Source organism: Rutidosis leptorrhynchoides, chromosome 9, assembly GCF_046630445.1.
Source record: "Rutidosis leptorrhynchoides isolate AG116_Rl617_1_P2 chromosome 9, CSIRO_AGI_Rlap_v1, whole genome shotgun sequence".
Lineage (NCBI taxonomy): Eukaryota > Viridiplantae > Streptophyta > Magnoliopsida > Asterales > Asteraceae > Rutidosis > Rutidosis leptorrhynchoides.
In genome coordinates, this window is record NC_092341.1 from 145,304,697 (window position 1) to 145,328,166 (window position 23,470).

The window sequence follows — 23,470 nt, forward strand, 5'->3', positions numbered from 1 at the left end:
AAGGACACCTTGGCCACTTGTATTATATATCTTAGTTAATGAAGAACAAAATATGGATGTATTTGTTTAGGATTTTGCATAAATTGACTCACAGTTTGAATAGCGAAGGCAAGATCACGGCGAGTGTGAGTCAAAAAATTTAGTATAACAATCAATGAAAGATAGTGAGAAGGATCCTTTAGGTATGACTAAAAGGATCAGAAAACTTCATGTTTAGAGGAAGGGGCGTAAAAGTGGATTTACCATCCAAAAACCCAACATCAGTTAGTAAATCTTGAGTAAACTTATGTTGAGATAAAACAATGCCAGTATCAAGATAAAAAACTTCGATCCCCGGGAAATAGTGAAGAAGACCCAAAGCTTTGAAAGTGACTACTTGATGTAGAAATTCCTTTAGGTGACTAACGGTCATAGGATCAGTAACCCAGATGCCATCGACATACATAGCAACAATAGTCATTTGACCATCATCAATTTTAAGAAAAACACTATAATCATTCTTGGACACGTAAAAACCTTGTTGCAAAAGAGCTTGAGAAAGCTTTTAAAAAAATTGTCGACATGGTTGTTTAAGACCATAGTGAGATTTACTAAGGTGAAAAAAAAATTGGGATTAGGAATACCTGAAGGCATCTTCATATATACTTCTTTGAAAGAGTCATCGTGAAGAAATTCATTATTGACATGCATTTGATGGATGAACCAATGTTTAGAAGCTGCAAGTGCAAGAATACTACGGACAGTAGCCATTTTGACTACTAGAGAAAAAGTATCAAAATAATCTCATCTATACTCGCACGTTGATGATTACCCTGAACAACCAATCTACTTTTGAACTTTTCTATTGTACCATCAGATTTGAGTTTAACCTTATAAACCCAGTGATTTCCTAACGCCTTTTTCTTGGGGGGAAGATCGCAAACCTCCCAAGTGTCATTGGATTGAAGAGAATAAATCTCGTTATTCATAGCCCGAACCCAATGAGGGTGCTTGGAAGCCTCAATACAAGATCTAGGTACTTTATGGTGACTATTTTGAACAAAAAATGAATGAGATAAGAAAAAGAAACCAGATTACACCAATGTTTAGGTGTAGTGTTTTTAGGACAAAAAAATCTTTCAGATGAGAAGATTAAGTAGGAATTCGAGTAGAACAAAGAACTGTAATACGAATTTGAGATTCACGAGTGGTGGAAGCATGTGACAAATTAAAAGATGTTGGTATCAAAGTATCAGTAGAGTCAAAAGATTGGCCTTGCGAGAGAGAAGCATTCAAAGGTGAAAACGAAGAGGAATTAGTAGATATTGAATGGGTAGGGACAGTGGGAATAAAGTTATGAGAAGGATTATTAATAGGTAAGGGAAAAATAATCGATTCAAAATGTTTTGGTAAGTAATGGAAAGGATAATGTTATTCACGAAAATCAAAATCACGACTATATATGATTTTCTTACTGATTAAAACGAGGCATTTATATGATTTCTTGCTGAAAGGATATCCTAAAAAACACATGGTATGGCTCGAGATTCGAATTTAAGACGAGCATGTTTAAGGGTGAAAACAAAACAATGACAACCAAAAGAACCTATGATCATATCAAGGAACCACGTTCGTTAAAACTTCATACAGAGTCTTGTTATGAATAATAGATAAAGAAAATCGATTAATCAAATATGATGCAGTTAAGATGCAATCTCCCCAATATTGAATTGGTAGCTTTGCTTGAATGAACAAAGCATGAACGATTTCAAGAAGATGTTTATGTTTACGTTCGACGACACCATTTTTTTGAGTTGTGGGGTTACAAGAATTTTGATGAATGATTCCTTTGTGAGAATAAAAGGCAGTGGCTGTCATGTCTTTGAATTCTATACCAATTTTTGATCGTATGATTTTAACAGTGGTGTTAAAATACTTCTCGATATAAGTAATGAAATAAATAATAGTTTGAAAAGTAGCACTTCTGGTAGAAAGTAAACGAGTCCAAATAGTACGAGAAAAATCATCGATAATGATTAAAGAATATTTAAAACCATTGTGTGTAAGACTAGAATAAGGACCCCATAAATCAACATGAATCATCTCATAAATACTTAAAGTTTTAATATTACATGAAGGAAAAGAAAGTCTAGGCATTCGAGCTTTTGAACAAGTATTGCAAATAACAGTAGGAAACGAAATATTACATTGCAAAGAGCTAATACATCGAATTCTATTAAAAGGTAAATGGCCAAGACGGCATTAACAAAATACAAAAAGACAAAGATAGTGTTGGAGCATGTTTACTTGTTTGGGCAACAAAATAAAGAATGTGTTGAATTTCACAAGGACCAGTGGATGCTCTATTGAAGGAACCTGAAGAACATAAGAGGTGAGAGTGAAGGAAAGGGAAGCATAAGATTGATATAAGATTTTATATACTGATAGAAGATTGAAATGAAAATCTAGTAAGTGATGAACATTATTAAGAACCACATTTTTATTTAGAAGAACAGAACCAATGTGATGAACCTTAGCTTGGTGACCATTAGGCATGTCGATAAAGCATGATTTGTGAAAAACATTCTATTCAATAAACATGAACCGGTGAGGAGTCATGTGTTCTGTTGTACCACTATCAATTACCCATTGATTGTTTAGACCAGTAAAAAAATCTCTTACCGATCATGAAAGCAGCACACATGTCAAAAGGAGAATTCTTCTGAGGAGACATCTTATGTTGAGAGAGCAAAGCGACTAACTGACTCATTTGTTCTTTTGTAAACTACTAGCCAATGAATCATTTGTAGAAGACTCAATTACATTAGTCTGGGAAAAATTAACATGTATATTTTCTTAAGTACCCTAATTTTTCTTGAAACAGCGATCAAGTGAATTACCCCAAACATTACACAATGTGAAAAGAAAAAAAAATTGAACATCGACCATTCGGAGCAATGCCAAAAATAACACCTTGAGAATTAGTGATAGTGTTTCTTCCTTTTGAATGACCTGAAGAAGAATGCTTTAGAAAGATGTTCCTATTAGTAGCAACAAGAGCAATATAATCAACACCCACAGAAAGGGTAGTGTTACATTCACGTTGAGATTCTTCTTAAATAATCAAACGATAACACTCACTAAGAAGAGAAGGCAATGGTGATTGCATCAGGATGTTACCACGAATAAGCATATAGGCATCATTTAGCCCCATTAAGAATTCCGTAACTTGTTATTCTTGCAGGATTGTCATAAAAACATTAGTACTACCACTTGAACAAGTAGGAATAGCAAGCAAGGACATGTATTCGTCCCATGCAGTTTTTAACTGCTTATAATAAGTAGCACCGGAATCTTTTCCTTAAGATAGAGAGAATAGTTTGTGAACCTAAAACTTACGTGAAATGTTAGACCGAGCAATGAAATGTCCCGTTCTTATTGATTAAAAACGTTCCATATTAATTGATTTCGTTGCGAGGTTTTGACCTCTATATGAGACGTTTTTCAAAGACTGCATTCATTTTTAAAACAAACCATAACCTTTATTTCATAGATAAAGGTTTTAAAAAACTTTACGTAGATTATCAAATAATGATAATCTAAAATATCTTGTTTACACACGATCATTACATAATGGTTTACAATACAAATATGTTACAACAAAATAAGTTTCTTGAATGCAGTTTTTACACAATATCATACAAGCATGAACTCCAAATCTCGTCCTTATTTAAGTATGCGACAGCGGAAGCTCTTAATAATCACTTGAGAATAAACATGCTTAAAACGTCAACAAAAATGTTGGTGAGTTATAGGTTTAACCTATATATATCAAATCATAATAATAGACCACAAGATTTCATATTTCAATACACATCCCATACATAGAGATAAAAATCATTCATATGGTGAACACCTGGTAACCGACATTAACAAGATGCATATATAAGAATATCCCCATCATTCCGGGATACCCTTCGGATATGATATAAATTTCGAAGTACTAAAGCATCCGGTACTTTGGATGGGGTTTGTTAAGCCCAATAGATCTATCTTTAGGATTCGCGTCAATTAGGGTGTCTGTTCCCTAATTCTTAGATTACCAGACTTAATAAAAAGGGGCATATTCGATTTCAATAATTCAACCATAGAATGTAGTTTCACGTACTTGTGTCTATTTTGTAAATCATTTATAAAACCTGCATGTATTCTCATCCCAAAAATATTAGATTTTAAAAGTGGGACTATAACTCACTTTCACAGATTTTTACTTCGTCGGGAAGTAAGACTTGGCCACTGGTTGATTCACGAACCTATAACAATATATACATATATATCAAAGTATGTTCAAAATATATTTACAACACTTTTAATATATTTTGATGTTTTAAGTTTATTAAGTCAGCTGTCCTCGTTAGTAACCTACAACTAGTTGTCCACAGTTAGATGTACAGAAATAAATCGATAAATATTATCTTGAATCAATCCACGACCCAGTGTATACGTATCTCAGTATTGATCACAACTCAAACTATATATATTTTGGAATCAACCTCAACCCTGTATAGCTAACTCCAACATTCACATATAGAGTGTCTATGGTTGTTCCGAAATATATATAGATGTGTCGACATGATAGGTCGAAACATTGTATACGTGTCTATGGTATCTCAAGATTACATAATATACAATACAAGTTGATTAAGTTATGGTTGGAATAGATTTGTTACCAATTTTCACGTAGCTAAAATGAGAAAAATTATCCAATCTTGTTTTACCCATAACTTCTTCATTTTAAATCCGTTTTGAGTGAATCAAATTGCTATGGTTTCATATTGAACTCTATTTTATGAATCTAAACAGAAAAAGTATAGGTTTATAGTCGGAAAAATAAGTTACAAGTCGTTTTTGTAAAGGTAGTCATTTCAGTCGAAAGAACGACGTCTAGATGACCATTTTAGAAAACATACTTCCACTTTGAGTTTAACCATAATTTTTGGATATAGTTTCATGTTCATAATAAAAATCATTTTCTCAGAATAACAACTTTTAAATCAAAGTTTATCACTTTATTTATCTGTTTATCTTAGAAATTAGAAAATCCAAAATTATACCAAACTACTCCTTTAGAATAGTTAGTCTACTAAGTGCCCTAGTTTGCTATTGTGAAGGTTCGATTTTGTTGTTTTCTTAAACGGACGACCCTAAGTTATACTTCCCATACTTACTCGTAAGAAGGAGTAGTAGATTTAGGCTCCGCTATTATAAATTTAAAACTACCACTCTCCTCTGATAATCTTAATAGACGATTAGCGACCTGATGACATCGCACTAAAATAAACCGTCCATTTTGTGCATATCAAATGCAAACAACAATAGATTAATGTACATCACAAATTCACAATAACGCAAGCATTACAATCCAACAATCATAATTATATAATCTTACATGATACCACATGTAAAGTGGATGTCTTATTAGAAAAGCTTGTTCTAGAACTACTACACGCACCCATTTGTTCACGATGACCCTTGAATTCACAACATCATGGTTGATGAGTTCCCTTGATACTGCTAGGTCAGAAGCCCTTTGGTACTATTCTTATATCAATATGGTTTTCATTGTCACTAATTTTATGCAGCGAATCTCATAATCCATGTTACGACCACTATCATTCTACTCTTTCAAACAACACTTTATGAATGTGGTTGTTTATTGTCTCTGGATCAATATACGCCTTATAGTAGAACGTTTTGGCTACCATTAAAAATACCTTCTTCAAATCAGGATCAATATCATCAGGTGAGTGACAAAATGTGAGTTGCACCAGCTCTTGCATTTTTGATTCCACGGTGAAGCCTATGGTAGTGTCCTACACACATTGATACATATACGCTAAACCGTTAAAATGATGATATCAATATCAATCAAGATGATATGAGAAAAATAACTAATATTTGCGTACCTTAGTAGATATTATGTGACAAATGTCATTAGTGACAGAAGATATTCTTCGGTATTGAGGATGAGATAACACCTCTTTTATTAACCATCGACCACTGCTAAAGCTTATAATTTGAACTATGAGTTCTGCTTCTCCTCCTACTCCTTTTTGCAGATTGGACAACCATGTCTTCCACTATATAAGGAAAAACAATATTCATTAGTTGCACTTAACTCTGGAAATTTTCTAAATTAAAATGTATTACTAGAAAACATGTTCAAGTTTTGCAATAACTAAACAAAGTAGAAATTTGCAGAAACTTTAAAATAATAGCTTTAGTATATTTAATTATGTCTAACATTGATATATCTTAATTCTAAACACAAAAATACATGTGAGAAATCTCAAAGTTATTTTAAAATAAATTTATATTTTCTTTCACATATACACATCTAATTCTTTACATGTACACATCTAATTTTTGAACATGTAAAAGTTTCATATAACAAACAAGAGAGAAAAATGGAAAGAACATAACTTCTGCTCAATTGATTTTTTACGAGCTAATCATCAGCCTAAATACGATACATGTGACTAAAAATTACAAAAAGAAACCCCTAACAAAAATACACACAAAAATGTGCTTACATAACTCTATAAACCCCCCCCCCCCCACCCCCAATGGAGGATGAGAAGACATTCTCAGCTTGTGTAATAATTCTTGAAACTACTGAGAATAGAGGATCTTGGTAAGTACATTAGCAAGTTGATTCTGGGTTGGATGATAACTAAGCTTGATCAAGCCCTCCATGACCTTTTCTCACGTAAAATGACAATCAAACTCAATAAGTTTGGTACGCTCATGAAACTCGGGATTCTTGTCTATATGGAGAGTTGAATGATTATCACAGTGCAGAGTAATAGGTCTCAAGTTGGTAACACCCAACTCTTCGAATAAAAGAACCAACCAAGTAAGTTCAGCAGCATCATTGGACATAGCACGCTGCTTCGAAAGAAGAGTAAGAAATGATACATTGCTTTTTAGATTTTCAACTTATCGGTGATCCTCCAAATAAAATAACATAACTAGTAATTGAATGGAAAATGGGAAAAGCTGCCCAATCAAAATCCGAATAGGCATGAATGTTGATTTATGTGGAGCCATTGAGAAGGACACCTTGGCCACTTGTATTATATATCTTAGTTAATGAAGAACAAAATATGGATGTATTTGTTTAGGATTTTGCATAAATTGACTCACAGTTTGAATAGCGAAGGCAAGATCACGGCGAGTGTGAGTCAAAAAATTTAGTATAACAATCAATGAAAGATAGTGAGAAGGATCCTTTAGGTATGACTAAAAGGATCAGAAAACTTCATGTTTAGAGGAAGGGGCGTAAAAGTGGATTTACCATCCAAAAACCCAACATCAGTTAGTAAATCTTGAGTAAACTTATGTTGAGATAAAACAATGCCAGTATCAAGATAAAAAACTTCGATCCCCGAGAAATAGTGAAGAAGACCCAAAGCTTTGAAAGTGACTACTTGATGTAGAAATTCCTTTAGGTGACTAACGGTCATAGGATCAGTAACCCAGATGCCATCGACATACATAGCAACAATAGTCATTTGACCATCATCAATTTTAAGAAAAACACTATAATCATTCTTGGACACGTAAAAACCTTGTTGCAAAAGAGCTTGAGAAAGCTTTTAAAAAAATTGTCGACATGGTTGTTTAAGACCATAGTGAGATTTACTAAGGTGAAAAAAAAATTGGGATTAGGAATACCTGAAGGCATCTTCATATATACTTCTTTGAAAGAGTCATCGTGAAGAAATTCATTATTGACATGCATTTGATGGATGAACCAATGTTTAGAAGCTGCAAGTGCAAGAATACTACGGACAGTAGCCATTTTGACTACTAGAGAAAAAGTATCAAAATAATCTCATCTATACTCGCACGTTGATGATTACCCTGAACAACCAATCTACTTTTGAACTTTTCTATTGTACCATCAGATTTGAGTTTAACCTTATAAACCCAGTGATTTCCTAACGCCTTTTTCTTGGGGGGAAGATCGCAAACCTCCCAAGTGTCATTGGATTGAAGAGAATAAATCTCGTTATTCATAGCCCGAACCCAATGAGGGTGCTTGGAAGCCTCAATACAAGATCTAGGTTCTTTATGGTGACTATTTTGAACAAAAAATGAATGAGATAAGAAAAAGAAACCAGATTACACCAATGTTTAGGTGTAGTGTTTTTAGGACAAAAAAATCTTTCAGATGAGAAGATTAAGTAGGAATTCGAGTAGAACAAAGAACTGTAATACGAATTTGAGATTCACGAGTGGTGGAAGCATGTGACAAATTAAAAGATGTTGGTATCAAAGTATCAGTAGAGTCAAAAGATTGGCCTTGCGAGAGAGAAGCATTCAAAGGTGAAAACGAAGAGGAATTAGTAGATATTGAATGGGTAGGGACAGTGGGAATAAAGTTATGAGAAGGATTATTAATAGGTAAGGGAAAAATAATCGATTCAAAATGTTTTGGTAAGTAATGGAAAGGATAATGTTATTCACGAAAATCAAAATCACGACTATATATGATTTTCTTACTGATTAAAACGAGGCATTTATATGATTTTTTGCTGAAAGGATATCCTAAAAAACACATGGTATGGCTCGAGATTCGAATTTAAGACGAGCATGTTTAAGGGTGAAAACAAAACAATGACAACCAAAAGAACCTATGATCATATCAAGGAACCACGTTCGTTAAAACTTCATACAGAGTCTTGTTATGAATAATAGACAAAGAAAATCGATTAATCAAATATGATGCAGTTAAGATGCAATCTCCCCAATATTGAATTGGTAGCTTTGCTTGAATGAACAAAGCATGAACGATTTCAAGAAGATGTTTATGTTTACGTTCGACGACACCATTTTTTTGAGTTGTGGGGTTACAAGAATTTTGATGAATGATTCCTTTGTGAGAATAAAAGGCAGTGGCTGTCATGTCTTTGAATTCTATACCAATTTTTGATCGTATGATTTTAACAGTGGTGTTAAAATACTTCTCGATATAAGTAATGAAATAAATAATAGTTTGAAAAGTAGCACTTCTGGTAGAAAGTAAACGAGTCCAAATAGTATGAGAAAAATCATCGATAATGATTAAAGAATATTTAAAACCATTGTGTGTAAGACTAGAATAAGGACCCCATAAATCAACATGAATCATCTCATAAATACTTAAAGTTTTAATATTACATGAAGGAAAAGAAAGTCTAGGCATTCGAGCTTTTGAACAAGTATTGCAAATAACAGTAGGAAACGAAATATTACATTGCAAAGAGCTAATACATCGAATTCTATTAAAAGGTAAATGGCCAAGACGGCATTAACAAAATACAAAAAGACAAAGATAGTGTTGGAGCATGTTTACTTGTTTGGGCAACAAAATAAAGAATGTGTTGAATTTCACAAGGACCAGTGGATGCTCTATTGAAGGAACCTGAAGAACATAAGAGGTGAGAGTGAAGGAAAGGGAAGCATAAGATTGATATAAGATTTTATATACTGATAGAAGATTGAAATGAAAATCTAGTAAGTGATGAACATTATTAAGAACCACATTTTTATTTAGAAGAACAGAACCAATGTGATGAACCTTAGCTTGGTGACCATTAGGCATGTCGATAAAGCATGATTTGTGAAAAACATTCTATTCAATAAACATGAACCGGTGAGGAGTCATGTGTTCTGTTGTACCACTATCAATTACCCATTGATTGTTTAGACCAGTAAAAAAATCTCTTACCGATCATGAAAGCAGCACACATGTCAAAAGGAGAATTCTTCTGAGGAGACATCTTATGTTGAGAGAGCAAAGCGACTAACTGACTCATTTGTTCTTTTGTAAACTACTAGCCAATGAATCATTTGTAGAAGACTCAATTACATTAGTCTGGGAAAAATTAACATGTATATTTTCTTAAGTACCCTAATTTTCTTGAAACAGCGATCAAGTGAATTACCCCAAACATTACACAATGTGAAAAGAAAAAAAATTGAACATCGACCATTCGGAGCAATGCCAAAAATAACACCTTGAGAATTAGTGATAGTGTTTCTTCCTTTTGAATGACCTGAAGAAGAATGCTTTAGAAAGATGTTCCTATTAGTAGCAACAAGAGCAATATAATCAACACCCACAGAAAGGGTAGTGTTACATTCACGTTGAGATTCTTCTTAAATAATCAAACGATAACACTCACTAAGAAGAGAAGGCAATGGTGATTGCATCAGGATGTTACCACGAATAAGCATATAGGCATCATTTAGCCCCATTAAGAATTCCGTAACTTGTTATTCTTGCAGGATTGTCATAAAAACATTAGTACTACCACTTGAACAAGTAGGAATAGCAAGCAAGGACATGTATTCGTCCCATGCAGTTTTTAACTGCTTATAATAAGTAGCACCGGAATCTTTTCCTTAAGATAGAGAGAATAGTTTGTGAACCTAAAACTTACGTGAAATGTTAGACCGAGCAATGAAATGTCCCGTTCTTATTGATTAAAAACGTTCCATATTAATTGATTTCGTTGCGAGGTTTTGACCTCTATATGAGACGTTTTTCAAAGACTGCATTCATTTTTAAAACAAACCATAACCTTTATTTCATAGATAAAGGTTTTAAAAAACTTTACGTAGATTATCAAATAATGATAATCTAAAATATCTTGTTTACACATGATCATTACATAATGGTTTACAATACAAATATGTTACAACAAAATAAGTTTCTTGAATGCAGTTTTTACACAATATCATACAAGCATGAACTCCAAATCTCGTCCTTATTTAAGTATGCGACAGCGGAAGCTCTTAATAATCACTTGAGAATAAACATGCTTAAAACGTCAACAAAAATGTTGGTGAGTTATAGGTTTAACCTATATATATCACATCATAATAATAAACCACAAGATTTCATATTTCAATACACATCCCATACATAGAGATAAAAATCATTCATATGGTGAACACCTGGTAACCGACATTAACAAGATACATATATAAGAATATCCCCATCATTCCGGGATACCCTTCGGATATGATATAAATTTCGAAGTACTAAAGCATCCGGTACTTTGGATGGGGTTTGTTAAGCCCAATAGATCTATCTTTAGGATTCGCGTCAATTAGGGTGTCTGTTCCCTAATTCTTAGATTACCAGACTTAATAAAAAGGGGCATATTCGATTTCAATAATTCAACCATAGAATGTAGTTTCACGTACTTGTGTCTATTTTGTAAATCATTTATAAAACCTGCATGTATTCTCATCCCAAAAATATTATATTTTAAAAGTGGGACTATAAGTCACTTTCACAGATTTTTACTTCGTCGGGAAGTAAGACTTGGCCACTGGTTGATTCACGAACCTATAACAATATATACATATATATCAAAGTATGTTCAAAATATATTTACAACACTTTTAATATATTTTGATGTTTTAAGTTTATTAAGTCAGCTGTCCTCGTTAGTAACCTACAACTAGTTGTCCACAGTTAGATGTACAGAAATAAATCGATAAATATTATGTTGAATCAATCCACGACCCAGTGTATACGTATCTCAGTATTGATCACAACTCAAACTATATATATTTTGGAATCAACCTCAACCATGTATAGCTAACTCCAACATTCACATATAGAGTGTCTATGGTTGTTCCGAAATATATATAGATGTGTCGACATGATAGGTCGAAACATTGTATACGTGTCTATGGTATCTCAAGATTACATAATATACAATACAAGTTGATTAAGTTATGGTTGGAATAGATTTGTTACCAATTTTCACGTAGCTAAAATGAGAAAAATTATCCAATCTTGTTTTACCCATAACTTCTTCATTTTAAATCCGTTTTGAGTGAATCAAATTGCTATGGTTTCATATTGAACTCTATTTTATGAATCTAAACAGAAAAAGTATAGGTTTATAGTCGGAAAAATAAGTTACAAGTCGTTTTTGTAAAGGTAGTCATTTCAGTCGAAAGAACGACGTCTAGATGACCATTTTAGAAATCATACTTCCACTTTGAGTTTAACCATAATTTTTGGATATAGTTTCATGTTCATAATAAAAATCATTTTCTCAGAATAACAACTTTTAAATCAAAGTTTATCATAGTTTTTAATTAACTAACCCAAAACAGCCCACGGTGTTACTACGACGGCGTAAATCCGGTTTTACGGTGTTTTTCGTGTTTCCAGGTTTTAAATCATTAAGTTAGCATATCATATAGATATAGAACATGTGTTTAGTTGATTTTAAAATTCAAGTTAGAAGGATTAACTTTTGTTTGCGAACAAGTTTAGAATTAACTAAACTATGTTCTAGTGATTACAAGTTTAAACCTTCGAATAAGATAGCTTTATATGTATGAATTGAATGATGTTATGAACATCATTACTACCTTAAGTTCCTTGGATAAACCTACTGGAAAAGAGAAAAATAGATCTAGCTTCAACGGATCCTTGGATGGCTCGAAGTTCTTGAAGCAGAATCATGACACGAAAACAAGTTCAAGTAAGATCATCACTTGAAATAAGATTGTTATAGTTATAGAAATTGAACCAAAGTTTGAATATGATTATTACCTTGTATTAGAATGATAACCTACTGTAAGAAACAAAGATTTCTTGAGGTTGGATGATCACCTTACAAGATTGGAAGTGAGCTAGCAAACTTGAAAGTATTCTTGATTTTATGTAACTAGAACTTGTAAAATATATGAAGAACACTTAGAACTTGAAGATAGAACTTGAGAGAGATCAATTAGATGAAGAAAATTGAAGAATGAAAGTGTTTGTAGGTGTTTTTGGTCGTTGGTGTATGGATTAGATATAAAGGATATGTAATTTTGTTTTCATGTAAATAAGTCATGAATGATTACTCATATTTTTGTAATTTTATGAGATATTTCATGCTAGTTTCCAAATGATGGTTCCCACATGTGTTAGGTGACTCACATGGGCTGCTAAGAGCTGATCATTGGAGTGTATATACCAATAGTACATACATCTAAAAGCTGTGTATTGTACGAGTACGAATACGGGTGCATACGAGTAGAATTGTTGATGAAACTGAACGAGGATGTAATTGTAAGCATTTTTGTTAAGTAGAAGTATTTTGATAAGTGTCTTGAAGTCTTTAAAAAGTGTATGAATACATATTAAAACACTACATGTATATACATTTTAACTGAGTCGTTAAGTCATCGTTAGTCGTTACATGTAAATGTTGTTTTGAAACCTTTAGGTTAATGATCTTGTTGAATGTTGTTAACCCATTGTTTATTATAACAAATGAGATGTTAAATTGTTATATTATCATGATATTATGATATATAATATATCTCAGTATGATGTATATACAGTTAAATGTCGTTACAACGATAATCGTTACATATATGTCTCGTTTCGAAATCATTAAGTTAGTAGTCTTATTTTTACATATGTATTTCATTGTTAATACACTTAATAATATATTTACTTATCATTTAACATAATTAACCAAGTGTATCAATATCTTAATATGATTCATATGTACCTAGTAAGACGTTGTTATAACGATAATCGTTATATATATCGTTTTCGAGTTTCTTAAATTAATAGTCTCATTTTTATGTATATAACTCATTGTTAAAATACCTAATGAGATACATACTTATAATAAAAACATGTTAACTATATATATAACCATATATATGTCATCGTATAGTTTTTACAAGTTTTAACGTTCGTGAATCACCGGTCAACTTGGGTGGTCAATTGTCTATATGAAACATATTTCAATTAATCAAGTCTTAACAAGTTTGATTGCTTAACATGTTGGAAACATTTAATCATGTAAATATCAATCTCAATTAATATATATAAACATGGAAAAGTTCGGGTCACTACAGTACCTACCCGTTAAATAAATTTCGTCCCGAAATTTTAAGCTGTTGAAGGTGTTGACGAATCTTCTGGAAATAGATGCGGGTATTTCTTCTTCATCTGATCTTCATGCTCCCAGGTGAACTCGGGTCCTCTACGAGCATTCCATCGAACCTTAACAATTGGTATCTTGTTTTGCTTAAGTCTTTTAACCTCACGATCCATTATTTCGACGGGTTCTTCGATGAATTGAAGTTTTTCGTTGATTTGGATTTCATCTAATGGAATAGTGAGATCTTCTTTAGCAAAACATTTCTCCAAATTCGAGACGTGGAAAGTGTTATGTACAGCCGCGAGTTGTTGAGGTAACTCAAGTCGGTAAGCTATTGGTCCGACACGATCAATAATCTTGAATGGTCCAATATACCTTGGATTTAATTTCCCTCGTTTACCAAATCGAACAACGCCTTTCCAAGGTGCAACTTTAAGCATGACCATCTCTCCAATTTCAAATTCTATATATTTTCTTTTAATGTCAGCGTAGCTCTTTTGTCGACTTTGGGCGGTTTTCAACCGTTGTTGAATTTGGATGATCTTCTCGGTAGTTTCTTGTATAATCTCCGGGCCCGTAATCTGTCTATCCCCCACTTCACTCCAACAAATCAGAGACCTGCACTTTCTACCATAAAGTGCTTCAAACGGCGCCATCTCAATGCTTGAATGGTAGCTGTTGTTGTAGGAAAATTCTGCTAACGGTAGATGTCGATCCCAACTGTTTCCGAAATCAATAACACATGCTCGTAGCATGTCTTCAAGCGTTTGTATCTTCCTTTCGCTCTGCCCATCAGTTTGTGGATGATAGGCAGTACTCATGTCTAGACGAGTTCCTAATGCTTGCTGTAATGTCTGCCAGAATCTTGAAATAAATCTGCCATCCCTATCAGAGATAATAGAGATTGGTATTCCATGTCTGGAGACGACTTCCTTCAAATACAGTCGTGCTAACTTCTCCATCTTGTCATCTTCTCTTATTGGCAGGAAGTGTGCTGATTTGGTGAGACGATCAACTATTACCCAAATAGTATCAAAACCACTTGCAGTCCTTGGCAATTTAGTGATGAAATCCATGGTAATGTTTTCCCATTTCCATTCTGGGATTTCGGGTTGTTGAAGTAGACCTGATGGTTTCTGATGCTCAGCTTTGACCTTAGAACACGTCAAACATTCTCCAACGTATTTAGCAACATCGGCTTTCATACCCGGCCACCAAAAATGTTTCTTGAGATCCTTGTACATCTTCCCCGTTCCAGGATGTATTGAGTATCTGGTTTTATGAGCTTCTCTAAGTACCATTTCTCTCATATCTCCAAATTTTGGTACCCAAATCCTTTCAGCCCTATACCGGGTTCCGTCTTCCCGAATATTAAGATGCTTCTCCGATCCTTTGGGTATTTCATCCTTTAAATTTCCATCTTTTAAAACTCCTTGTTGCGCCTCCTTTATTTGAGTAGTAAGGTTATTATGAATCATTATACTCATAGATTTTACTCGAATGGGTTCTCTGTCCTTCCTGCTCAAGGCATCGGCTACCACATTTGCCTTTCCCGGGTGGTAACGAATCTCAAAGTCGTAATCATTCAACAATTCAATCCACTTACGCTGCCTCATATTCAGTTATTTCTGATTAAATATGTGTTGAAGACTTTTGTGGTCGGTATATATAATACTTTTGACCCCATATAAGTAGTTCCTCCAAGTCTTTAATGCAAAAACAACCGCGCCTAATTCCAAATCATGCGTCGTATAATTTTATTCGTGAATCTTCAATTGTCTAGACGCATAAGCAATCACCTTCGTTCGTTGCATTAATACATAACCGAGACCTTGCTTTGATGCGTCACAATAAATCACAAAATCATCATTCCCTTCAGGCAATGACAATATAGGTGCCGTAGTTAGTTTTTTTCTTCAATAACTGAAACGCTTTCTCTTGTTCATCATTCCATTCAAATTTCTTCCCTTTATGCGTTAATGCAGTCAAGGGTTTTGCTATTCTGGAAAAGTCTTGGATGAACCTTCTGTAGTAACCAGCTAGTCCTAAAAACTGGCGTATGTGTTTCGGAGTTTTCGGGGTTTCCCACTTTTCAACAGTTTCTATCTTTGCCGGATCCACCTTAATACCTTCTTTGTTCACTATGTGACCGAGGAATTGAACTTCTTCCAACCAAAATGCACACTTTGAAAACTTAGCGTACAATTCTTCCTTCCTCAATACTTCTAACACCTTTCTCAAATGTTCACCGTGTTCTTGGTCATTCTTTGAGTAAATAAGTATGTCATCAATGAAAACAATGACAAACTTGTCAAGGTATGGTCCACACACTCGGTTCATAAGGTCCATGAACACAGCTGGTGCATTAGTTAAACCAAACGGCATGACCATAAACTCGTAATGACCGTAACGTGTTCTGAAAGCAGTCTTTGGAATATCATCTTCTTTCACCCGCATTTGATGATACCCGGAACGTACGTCAATCTTTGAATAAACAGACGAGCCTTGTAGTTGATCAAATAAGTCGTCGATTCTCGGTAGTGGGTAGCGGTTCTTGATGGTAAGTTTGTTCAACTCTCGGTAGTCGATACACAACCTGAATGTACCATCTTTCTTCTTGACAAACAAAATAGGAGCTCCCCACGGTGATGTGCTTGGTCGAATGAAACCACGCTCTAAAAGTTCTTGTAATTGGCTTTGCAGTTCTTTCATCTCGCTCGGTGCGAGTCTGTAAGGAGCACGAGCTATTGGTGCAGCTCCTGGTACAAGATCTATTTGAAATTCAATGGATCGATGTGGGGGTAATCCCGGTAATTCTTTCGGAAATACATCGGGAAATTCTTTTGCGACGGGAACAAAATTGATGCTCTTTTCTTCAGTTTGTACTTTCTCGACGTGTGCTAGAACAGCATAGCAACCTTTTCTTATTAGTTTTTGTGCCTTCAAATTACTAATAAGATGTAGCTTCGTGTTGCCCTTTTCTCCGTACACCATTAAGGGTTTTCGTTTTTCTCGTATAATGCGAATTGCATTTTTGTAACAAACGATCTCTGCTTTCACTTCTTTCAACCAGTCCATACCGATTATCACATCAACACTCCCTAACTCTACTGGTATCAAATCAATCTTAAATGTTTCGCTAACCAGTTTAATTTCTCAATTCCGACATATATTATCTGCTGAAATTAATTTACCATTTGCTAATTCGAGTAAAAATTTACTATCCAAAGGCGTCAATGGACAACTTAATTTAGCACAAAAATCTCTACTCATATAGCTTCTATCCGCACCCGAATCAAATAAAACGTAAGCAGATTTATTGTCAATAAGAAACGTACCCGTAACAAGCTCCGGGTCTTCCTGTGCCTCTGCCGCATTAATATTGAAAACTCTTCCGCGGCCTTGTCCATTCGTGTCCTCCTGGTTCGGGCAATTTCTAATAATGTGGCCCGGTTTTCCACATTTATAACAAACTACATTGGCATAACTTGCTCCGACACTACTTGCTCCGCCATTACTCGTTCCGACACCATTTATTCCTTTTGTTCTATTAACACCTGGTCCGTAGACCTCACACTTCGCCGCGCTATGACCATTTCTTTTACACTTGTTGCAAAATTTGGTGCAGAACCCCGAGTGATACTTTTCACACCTTTGGCATAGCTGCTTCTGATTGTTGTTGTTGTTGCGGTTATTATTGTTGTTGGGATGATTGTTGTAGTTGCTGTTGTTGTTATTGTTGTTGTTGTTGGGCCATTTGTTGTAGTTGCAATTGATGTTGCGATTGTTGGGATAATTGTTGCGATTATTGTTGTAATTGCTGTTGTTGTTGTATTGGTGATTCTTATCACCGTTTTCCTCCCACTTTCTTTTGACTTGCTTCACATTGGCCTCTTCAGCAGTTTGTTCTTTAATTCTTTCTTCAATCTGGTTCACTAGTTTGTGAGCCATTCTACATGCCTGTTGTATGGAGGCGGGCTCGTGTGAACTTATATCTTCTTGGATTCTTTCCGGTAATCCTTTCACAAACGCATCGATCTTCTCTTCCTCATCTTCGAATGCTCCCGGACACAATAGGCACAATTCTGTGAATCATCTTTCGTACGTGGTAATATCAAATCCTTGGGTTCGTAACCCTCTAAGTTCTGTCTTGAGCTTATTGACCTCGGTTCTGGGACGGTACTTCTCGTTCATCAAGTGCTTGAATGCTGACCACGGTAGTGCGTACGCATCGTCTTGTCCCACTTGCTCTAGATAGGTATTCCACCATGTTAACGCAGAACCTGTGAAGGTATGTGTAGCGTACTTCACTTTGTCCTCTTCAGTACACTTACTTATGGCAAACACCGATTCGACCTTCTCGGTCCACCGTTTCAATCCGATCGGTCCTTCGGTTCCATCAAATTCCAAAGGTTTGCAGGCAGTGAATTCTTTGTAGGTGCATCCTACACGATTTTCTGTACTGGTAGATCCAAGGTTATTGTTGGTATGTAGCGCAGCCTGTACTGTGGCTATGTTTGAAGCTAGAAAAGTACGGAATTCCTCTTCATTCATATTCACGGTGTGTCTAGTAGTCGGTGCCATTTCCTTCAAAATAGTCAAATGGAACAAGTTAATCATACAGAATATTAAGAGTAGTTAATAGTATTTCGTAGCATAATATGAACTCATTTATAAAAGCTTTTTCTTCATATTAGCGTTTTATAAGTTTAAATTCGGGTAGTACCTACCCGTTAAGTTCATACTTAGTAGCTAATATACAATTCAACTACTACAATTCTATATGAAAAACTGATTATAATAATATTTCGCGTTCAAATTTTTACACAATATTTTACAAACTTACAATACCGCTTATTTTACATATAGCATGAAATATAGCACACAATAAATTTGATGCAAGATGGTTGTGAAGATAATTCTAGCTAGTACACAAGTCGTTCAGCAAAGGCAATAAAGACACATAATTCATACGTCCAGAAACAAGTCATGCATTCTGGTTTTACTAGGATTACTTCCCATCCTTGGTCTTGTGGAACATAACCATTATGGCCGTTGATAAGACAGCGTGTTGTAACGTCGTCAAAGGGACGAGGGTTACGTAATGTCCAACAGTCCCGTAATAATCTAAAAACCTCATTTCTTACCCCAATTACCGACTCCGTCACTTGTGGAAACGTTTTGTTTAATAGTTGTAGCCCGATGTTCTTGTTCTCACTTTGGTGAGAAGCGAACATTACTAATCCGTAAGCATAACATGCTTCTTTATGTTGCATGTTAGCCGCTTTTTCTAAATCACGAAGTCCAATATTCGGATATATTGAGTCAAAATAATTTCTTAACCCGTTGCGTAAAATAGCATTTGGGTTCCCCGCAATATATGCGTCAAAGTAAACACATCGTAACTTATGAGTTTCCCAATGTGATATCCCCCATCTTTCAAACGAAAGTCTCTTATAAACCAAGACATTCTTGGAACGTTCTTCAAATGTCTTACAAACTGATCTCGCCTTAAATAGTTGTGCCGAAGAATTCTGACCGACTCTAGACAAGATTTCATCAATCATGTCTCCGGGTAGGTCTCTTAAAATATTGGGTTGTCTATCCATTTTGTGTTTTTATACTGTAAAATAGACAAGAGTTAGATTCATAAAAAAAAATACTTATTAATACAAGCAATTTTTACATATATCATAAAGCATAAGCATACTATATTACATATATTACACCACACGAATACAACTATCTTATTCCGACTCGCTTGTTTTTTCTTCTTCGGTTTTGGATCGTTTTGCCAAGTTTCTAGGGATATATGATGTTCCCCTAATACGAGCCGTCGTTTTCCACATTGGTTTAGAAAAACCTGGTGGTTTAGAGGTTCCCAGGTCATTGTTACAACTTAAGGACTTCGGGGGTTGACGATACATATAAAGTTCATCGGGGTTGGAATTAGATTTCTCTATTTTTATGCCCTTTCCCTTATTATTTTCTTTTGCCTTTTTAAATTCAGTTGGGGTAATTTCTATAACATCATCGAAATTCTCGTCGGAATCCGATTCATCGGAGAATTGGTAATCCTCCCAATATTTTGCTTCCTTGGCGGAAACACAATTGACCATAATTAACCTTGGTCGGTTGGTTGAGGATTTTCTTTTACTTAACCGTTTTATTATTTCCCCCACCGGTTCTACTTCTTCATCCGGTTCCGATTCTTCTTCCGGTTCCGATTCTTCTTCCGGTTCCGACTCTTCTTCCGGTTCCTCTTCGGGAACTTGTGAATCAGTCCACGAATCATTCCAATTTACATTTGACTCTTCATTATTATTAGGTGAGTCAATGGGACTTGTTCTAGAGGTAGACATCTATCACATAATATCAAACGCGTTAAGAGATTAATATATCACATAATATTCACATGTTAAAAAATATATAGTTTCCAACAAAATTTGTTAAGCAATCATTTTTCAAGTAAACACGGTCGAAGTTCAGACTCACTAATGCATCCTAACAAACTCGATAAGACACACTAATGCAAAATTCTGGTTCTCTAAGACCAACGCTCTGATACCAACTGAAATGTCCCGTTCTTATTGATTAAAAACGTTCCATATTAATTGATTTCGTTGCGAGGTTTTGACCTCTATATGAGACGTTTTTCAAAGACTGCATTCATTTTTAAAACAAACCATAACCTTTATTTCATAGATAAAGGTTTTAAAAAACTTTACGTAGATTATCAAATAATGATAATCTAAAATATCTTGTTTACACACGATCATTACATAATGGTTTACAATACAAATATGTTACAACAAAATAAGTTTCTTGAATGCAGTTTTTACACAATATCATACAAGCATGAACTCCAAATCTCGTCCTTATTTAAGTATGCGACAGCGGAAGCTCTTAATAATCACTTGAGAATAAACATGCTTAAAACGTCAACAAAAATGTTGGTGAGTTATAGGTTTAACCTATATATATCAAATCATAATAATAGACCACAAGATTTCATATTTCAATACACATCCCATACATAGAGATAAAAATCATTCATATGGTGAACACCTGGTAACCGACATTAACAAGATGCATATATAAGAATATCCCCATCATTCCGGGATACCCTTCGGATATGATATAAATTTCGAAGTACTAAAGCATCCGGTACTTTGGATGGGGTTTGTTAAGCCCAATAGATCTATCTTTAGGATTCGCGTCAATTAGGTTGTCTGTTCCCTAATTCTTAGATTACCAGACTTAATAAAAAGGGGCATATTCGATTTCAATAATTCAACCATAGAATGTAGTTTCACGTACTTGTGTCTATTTTGTAAATCATTTATAAAACCTGCATGTATTCTCATCCCAAAAATATTAGATTTTAAAAGTGGGACTATAACTCACTTTCACAGATTTTTACTTCGTCGGGAAGTAAGACTTGGCCACTGGTTGATTCACGAACCTATAACAATATATACATATATATCAAAGTATGTTCAAAATATATTTACAACACTTTTAATATATTTTGATGTTTTAAGTTTATTAAGTCAGTTGTCCTCGTTAGTAACCTACAACTAGTTGTCCACAGTTAGATGTACAGAAATAAATCGATAAATATTATCTTGAATCAATCCACGACCCAGTGTATACGTATCTCAGTATTGATCACAACTCAAACTATATATATTTTGGAATCAACCTCAACCCTGTATAGCTAACTCCAACATTCACATATAGAGTGTCTATGGTTGTTCCGAAATATATATAGATGTGTCGACATGATAGGTCAAAACATTGTATACGTGTCTATGGTATCTCAAGATTACATAATATACAATACAAGTTGATTAAGTTATGGTTGGAATAGATTTGTTACCAATTTTCACGTAGCTAAAATGAGAAAAATTATCCAATCTTGTTTTACCCATAACTTCTTCATTTTAAATCCGTTTTGAGTGAATCAAATTGCTATGGTTTCATATTGAACTCTATTTTATGAATCTAAACAGAAAAAGTATAGGTTTATAGTCGGAAAAATAAGTTACAAGTCGTTTTTGTAAAGGTAGTCATTTCAGTCGAAAGAACGACGTCTAGATGACCATTTTAGAAAACATACTTCCACTTTGAGTTTAACCATAATTTTTGGATATAGTTTCATGTTCATAATAAAAATTATTTTCTCAGAATAACAACTTTTAAATCAAAGTTTATCATAGTTTTTAATTAACTAACCCAAAACAGCCCGCGGTGTTACTACGACGGCGTAAATCCGGTTTTACGGTGTTTTTCGTGTTTCCAGGTTTTAAATCATTAAGTTAGCATATCATATAGATATAGAACATGTGTTTAGTTGATTTTAAAATTCAAGTTAGAAGGATTAACTTTTGTTTGCGAACAAGTTTAGAATTAACTAAACTATGTTCTAGTGATTACAAGTTTAAACCTTCGAATAAGATAGCTTTATATGTATGAATCGAATGATGTTATGAACATCATTACTACCTTAAGTTCCTTGGATAAACCTACTGGAAAAGAGAAAAATGGATCTAGCTTCAACGGATCCTTGGATGGCTCGAAGTTCTTGAAGCAGAATCATGACACGAAAACAAGTTCAAGTAAGATCATCACTTGAAATAAGATTGTTATAGTTATAGAAATTGAACCAAAGTTTGAATATGATTATTACCTTGTATTAGAATGATAACCTACTGTAAGAAACAAAGATTTCTTGAGGTTGGATGATCACCTTACAAGATTGGAAGTGAGCTAGCAAACTTGAAAGTATTCTTGATTTTATGTAACTAGAACTTGTAAAATATATGAAGAACACTTAGAACTTGAAGATAGAACTTGAGAGAGATCAATTAGATGAAGAAAATTGAAGAATGAAAGTGTTTGTAGGTGTTTTTGGTCGTTGGTGTATGGATTAGATATAAAGGATATGTAATTTTGTTTTCATGTAAATAAGTCATGAATGATTACTCATATTTTTGTAATTTTATGAGATATTTCATGCTAGTTGCCAAATGATGGTTCCCACATGTGTTAGGTGACTCACATGGGCTTCTAAGAGCTGATCATTGGAGTGTATATACCAATAGTACATACATCTAAAAGCTGTGTATTGTATGAGTACGAATACGGGTGCATACGAGTAGAATTGTTGATGAAACTGAACGAGGATGTAATTGTAAGCATTTTTGTTAAGTAGAAGTATTTTGATAAGTGTCTTGAAGTCTTTCAAAAGTGTATGAATACATATTAAAACACTACATGTATGTACATTTTAACTGAGTCGTTAAGTCATCGTTAGTCGTTACATGTAAATGTTGTTTTGAAACCTTTAGGTTAATGATCTTGTTGAATGTTGTTAACCCATTGTTTATTATAACAAATGAGATGTTAAATTGTTATATTATCATGATATTATGATATATAATATATCTCAGTATGATGTATATACAGTTAAATGTCGTTACAACGATAATCGTTACATATATGTCTCGTTTCGAAATCATTAA

The 23,470-nt window shown here is 34.1% G+C and overlaps 1 protein-coding gene across 1 annotated transcript in view; it reads right to left on the minus strand.

The window, feature by feature from the left end:
• Positions 1–758: 758 nt before the first annotated feature.
• The window catches only part of LOC139868414 (ent-copalyl diphosphate synthase 1-like), a 66,285-nt gene continuing 43,573 nt past the window's right edge, over positions 759–23,470 (minus strand). Inside the window, exons 11-15 of the mRNA XM_071856748.1 lie at positions 5,946–6,119; positions 5,661–5,852; positions 5,492–5,575; positions 5,208–5,296; positions 759–1,029 (exon numbers count right to left, since the gene is read on the minus strand). Coding sequence (XP_071712849.1) covers positions 759–1,029; positions 5,208–5,296; positions 5,492–5,575; positions 5,661–5,852; positions 5,946–6,119 — 810 coding nt within the window. The remainder of the gene's footprint in view (positions 1,030–5,207; positions 5,297–5,491; positions 5,576–5,660; positions 5,853–5,945; positions 6,120–23,470) is intronic.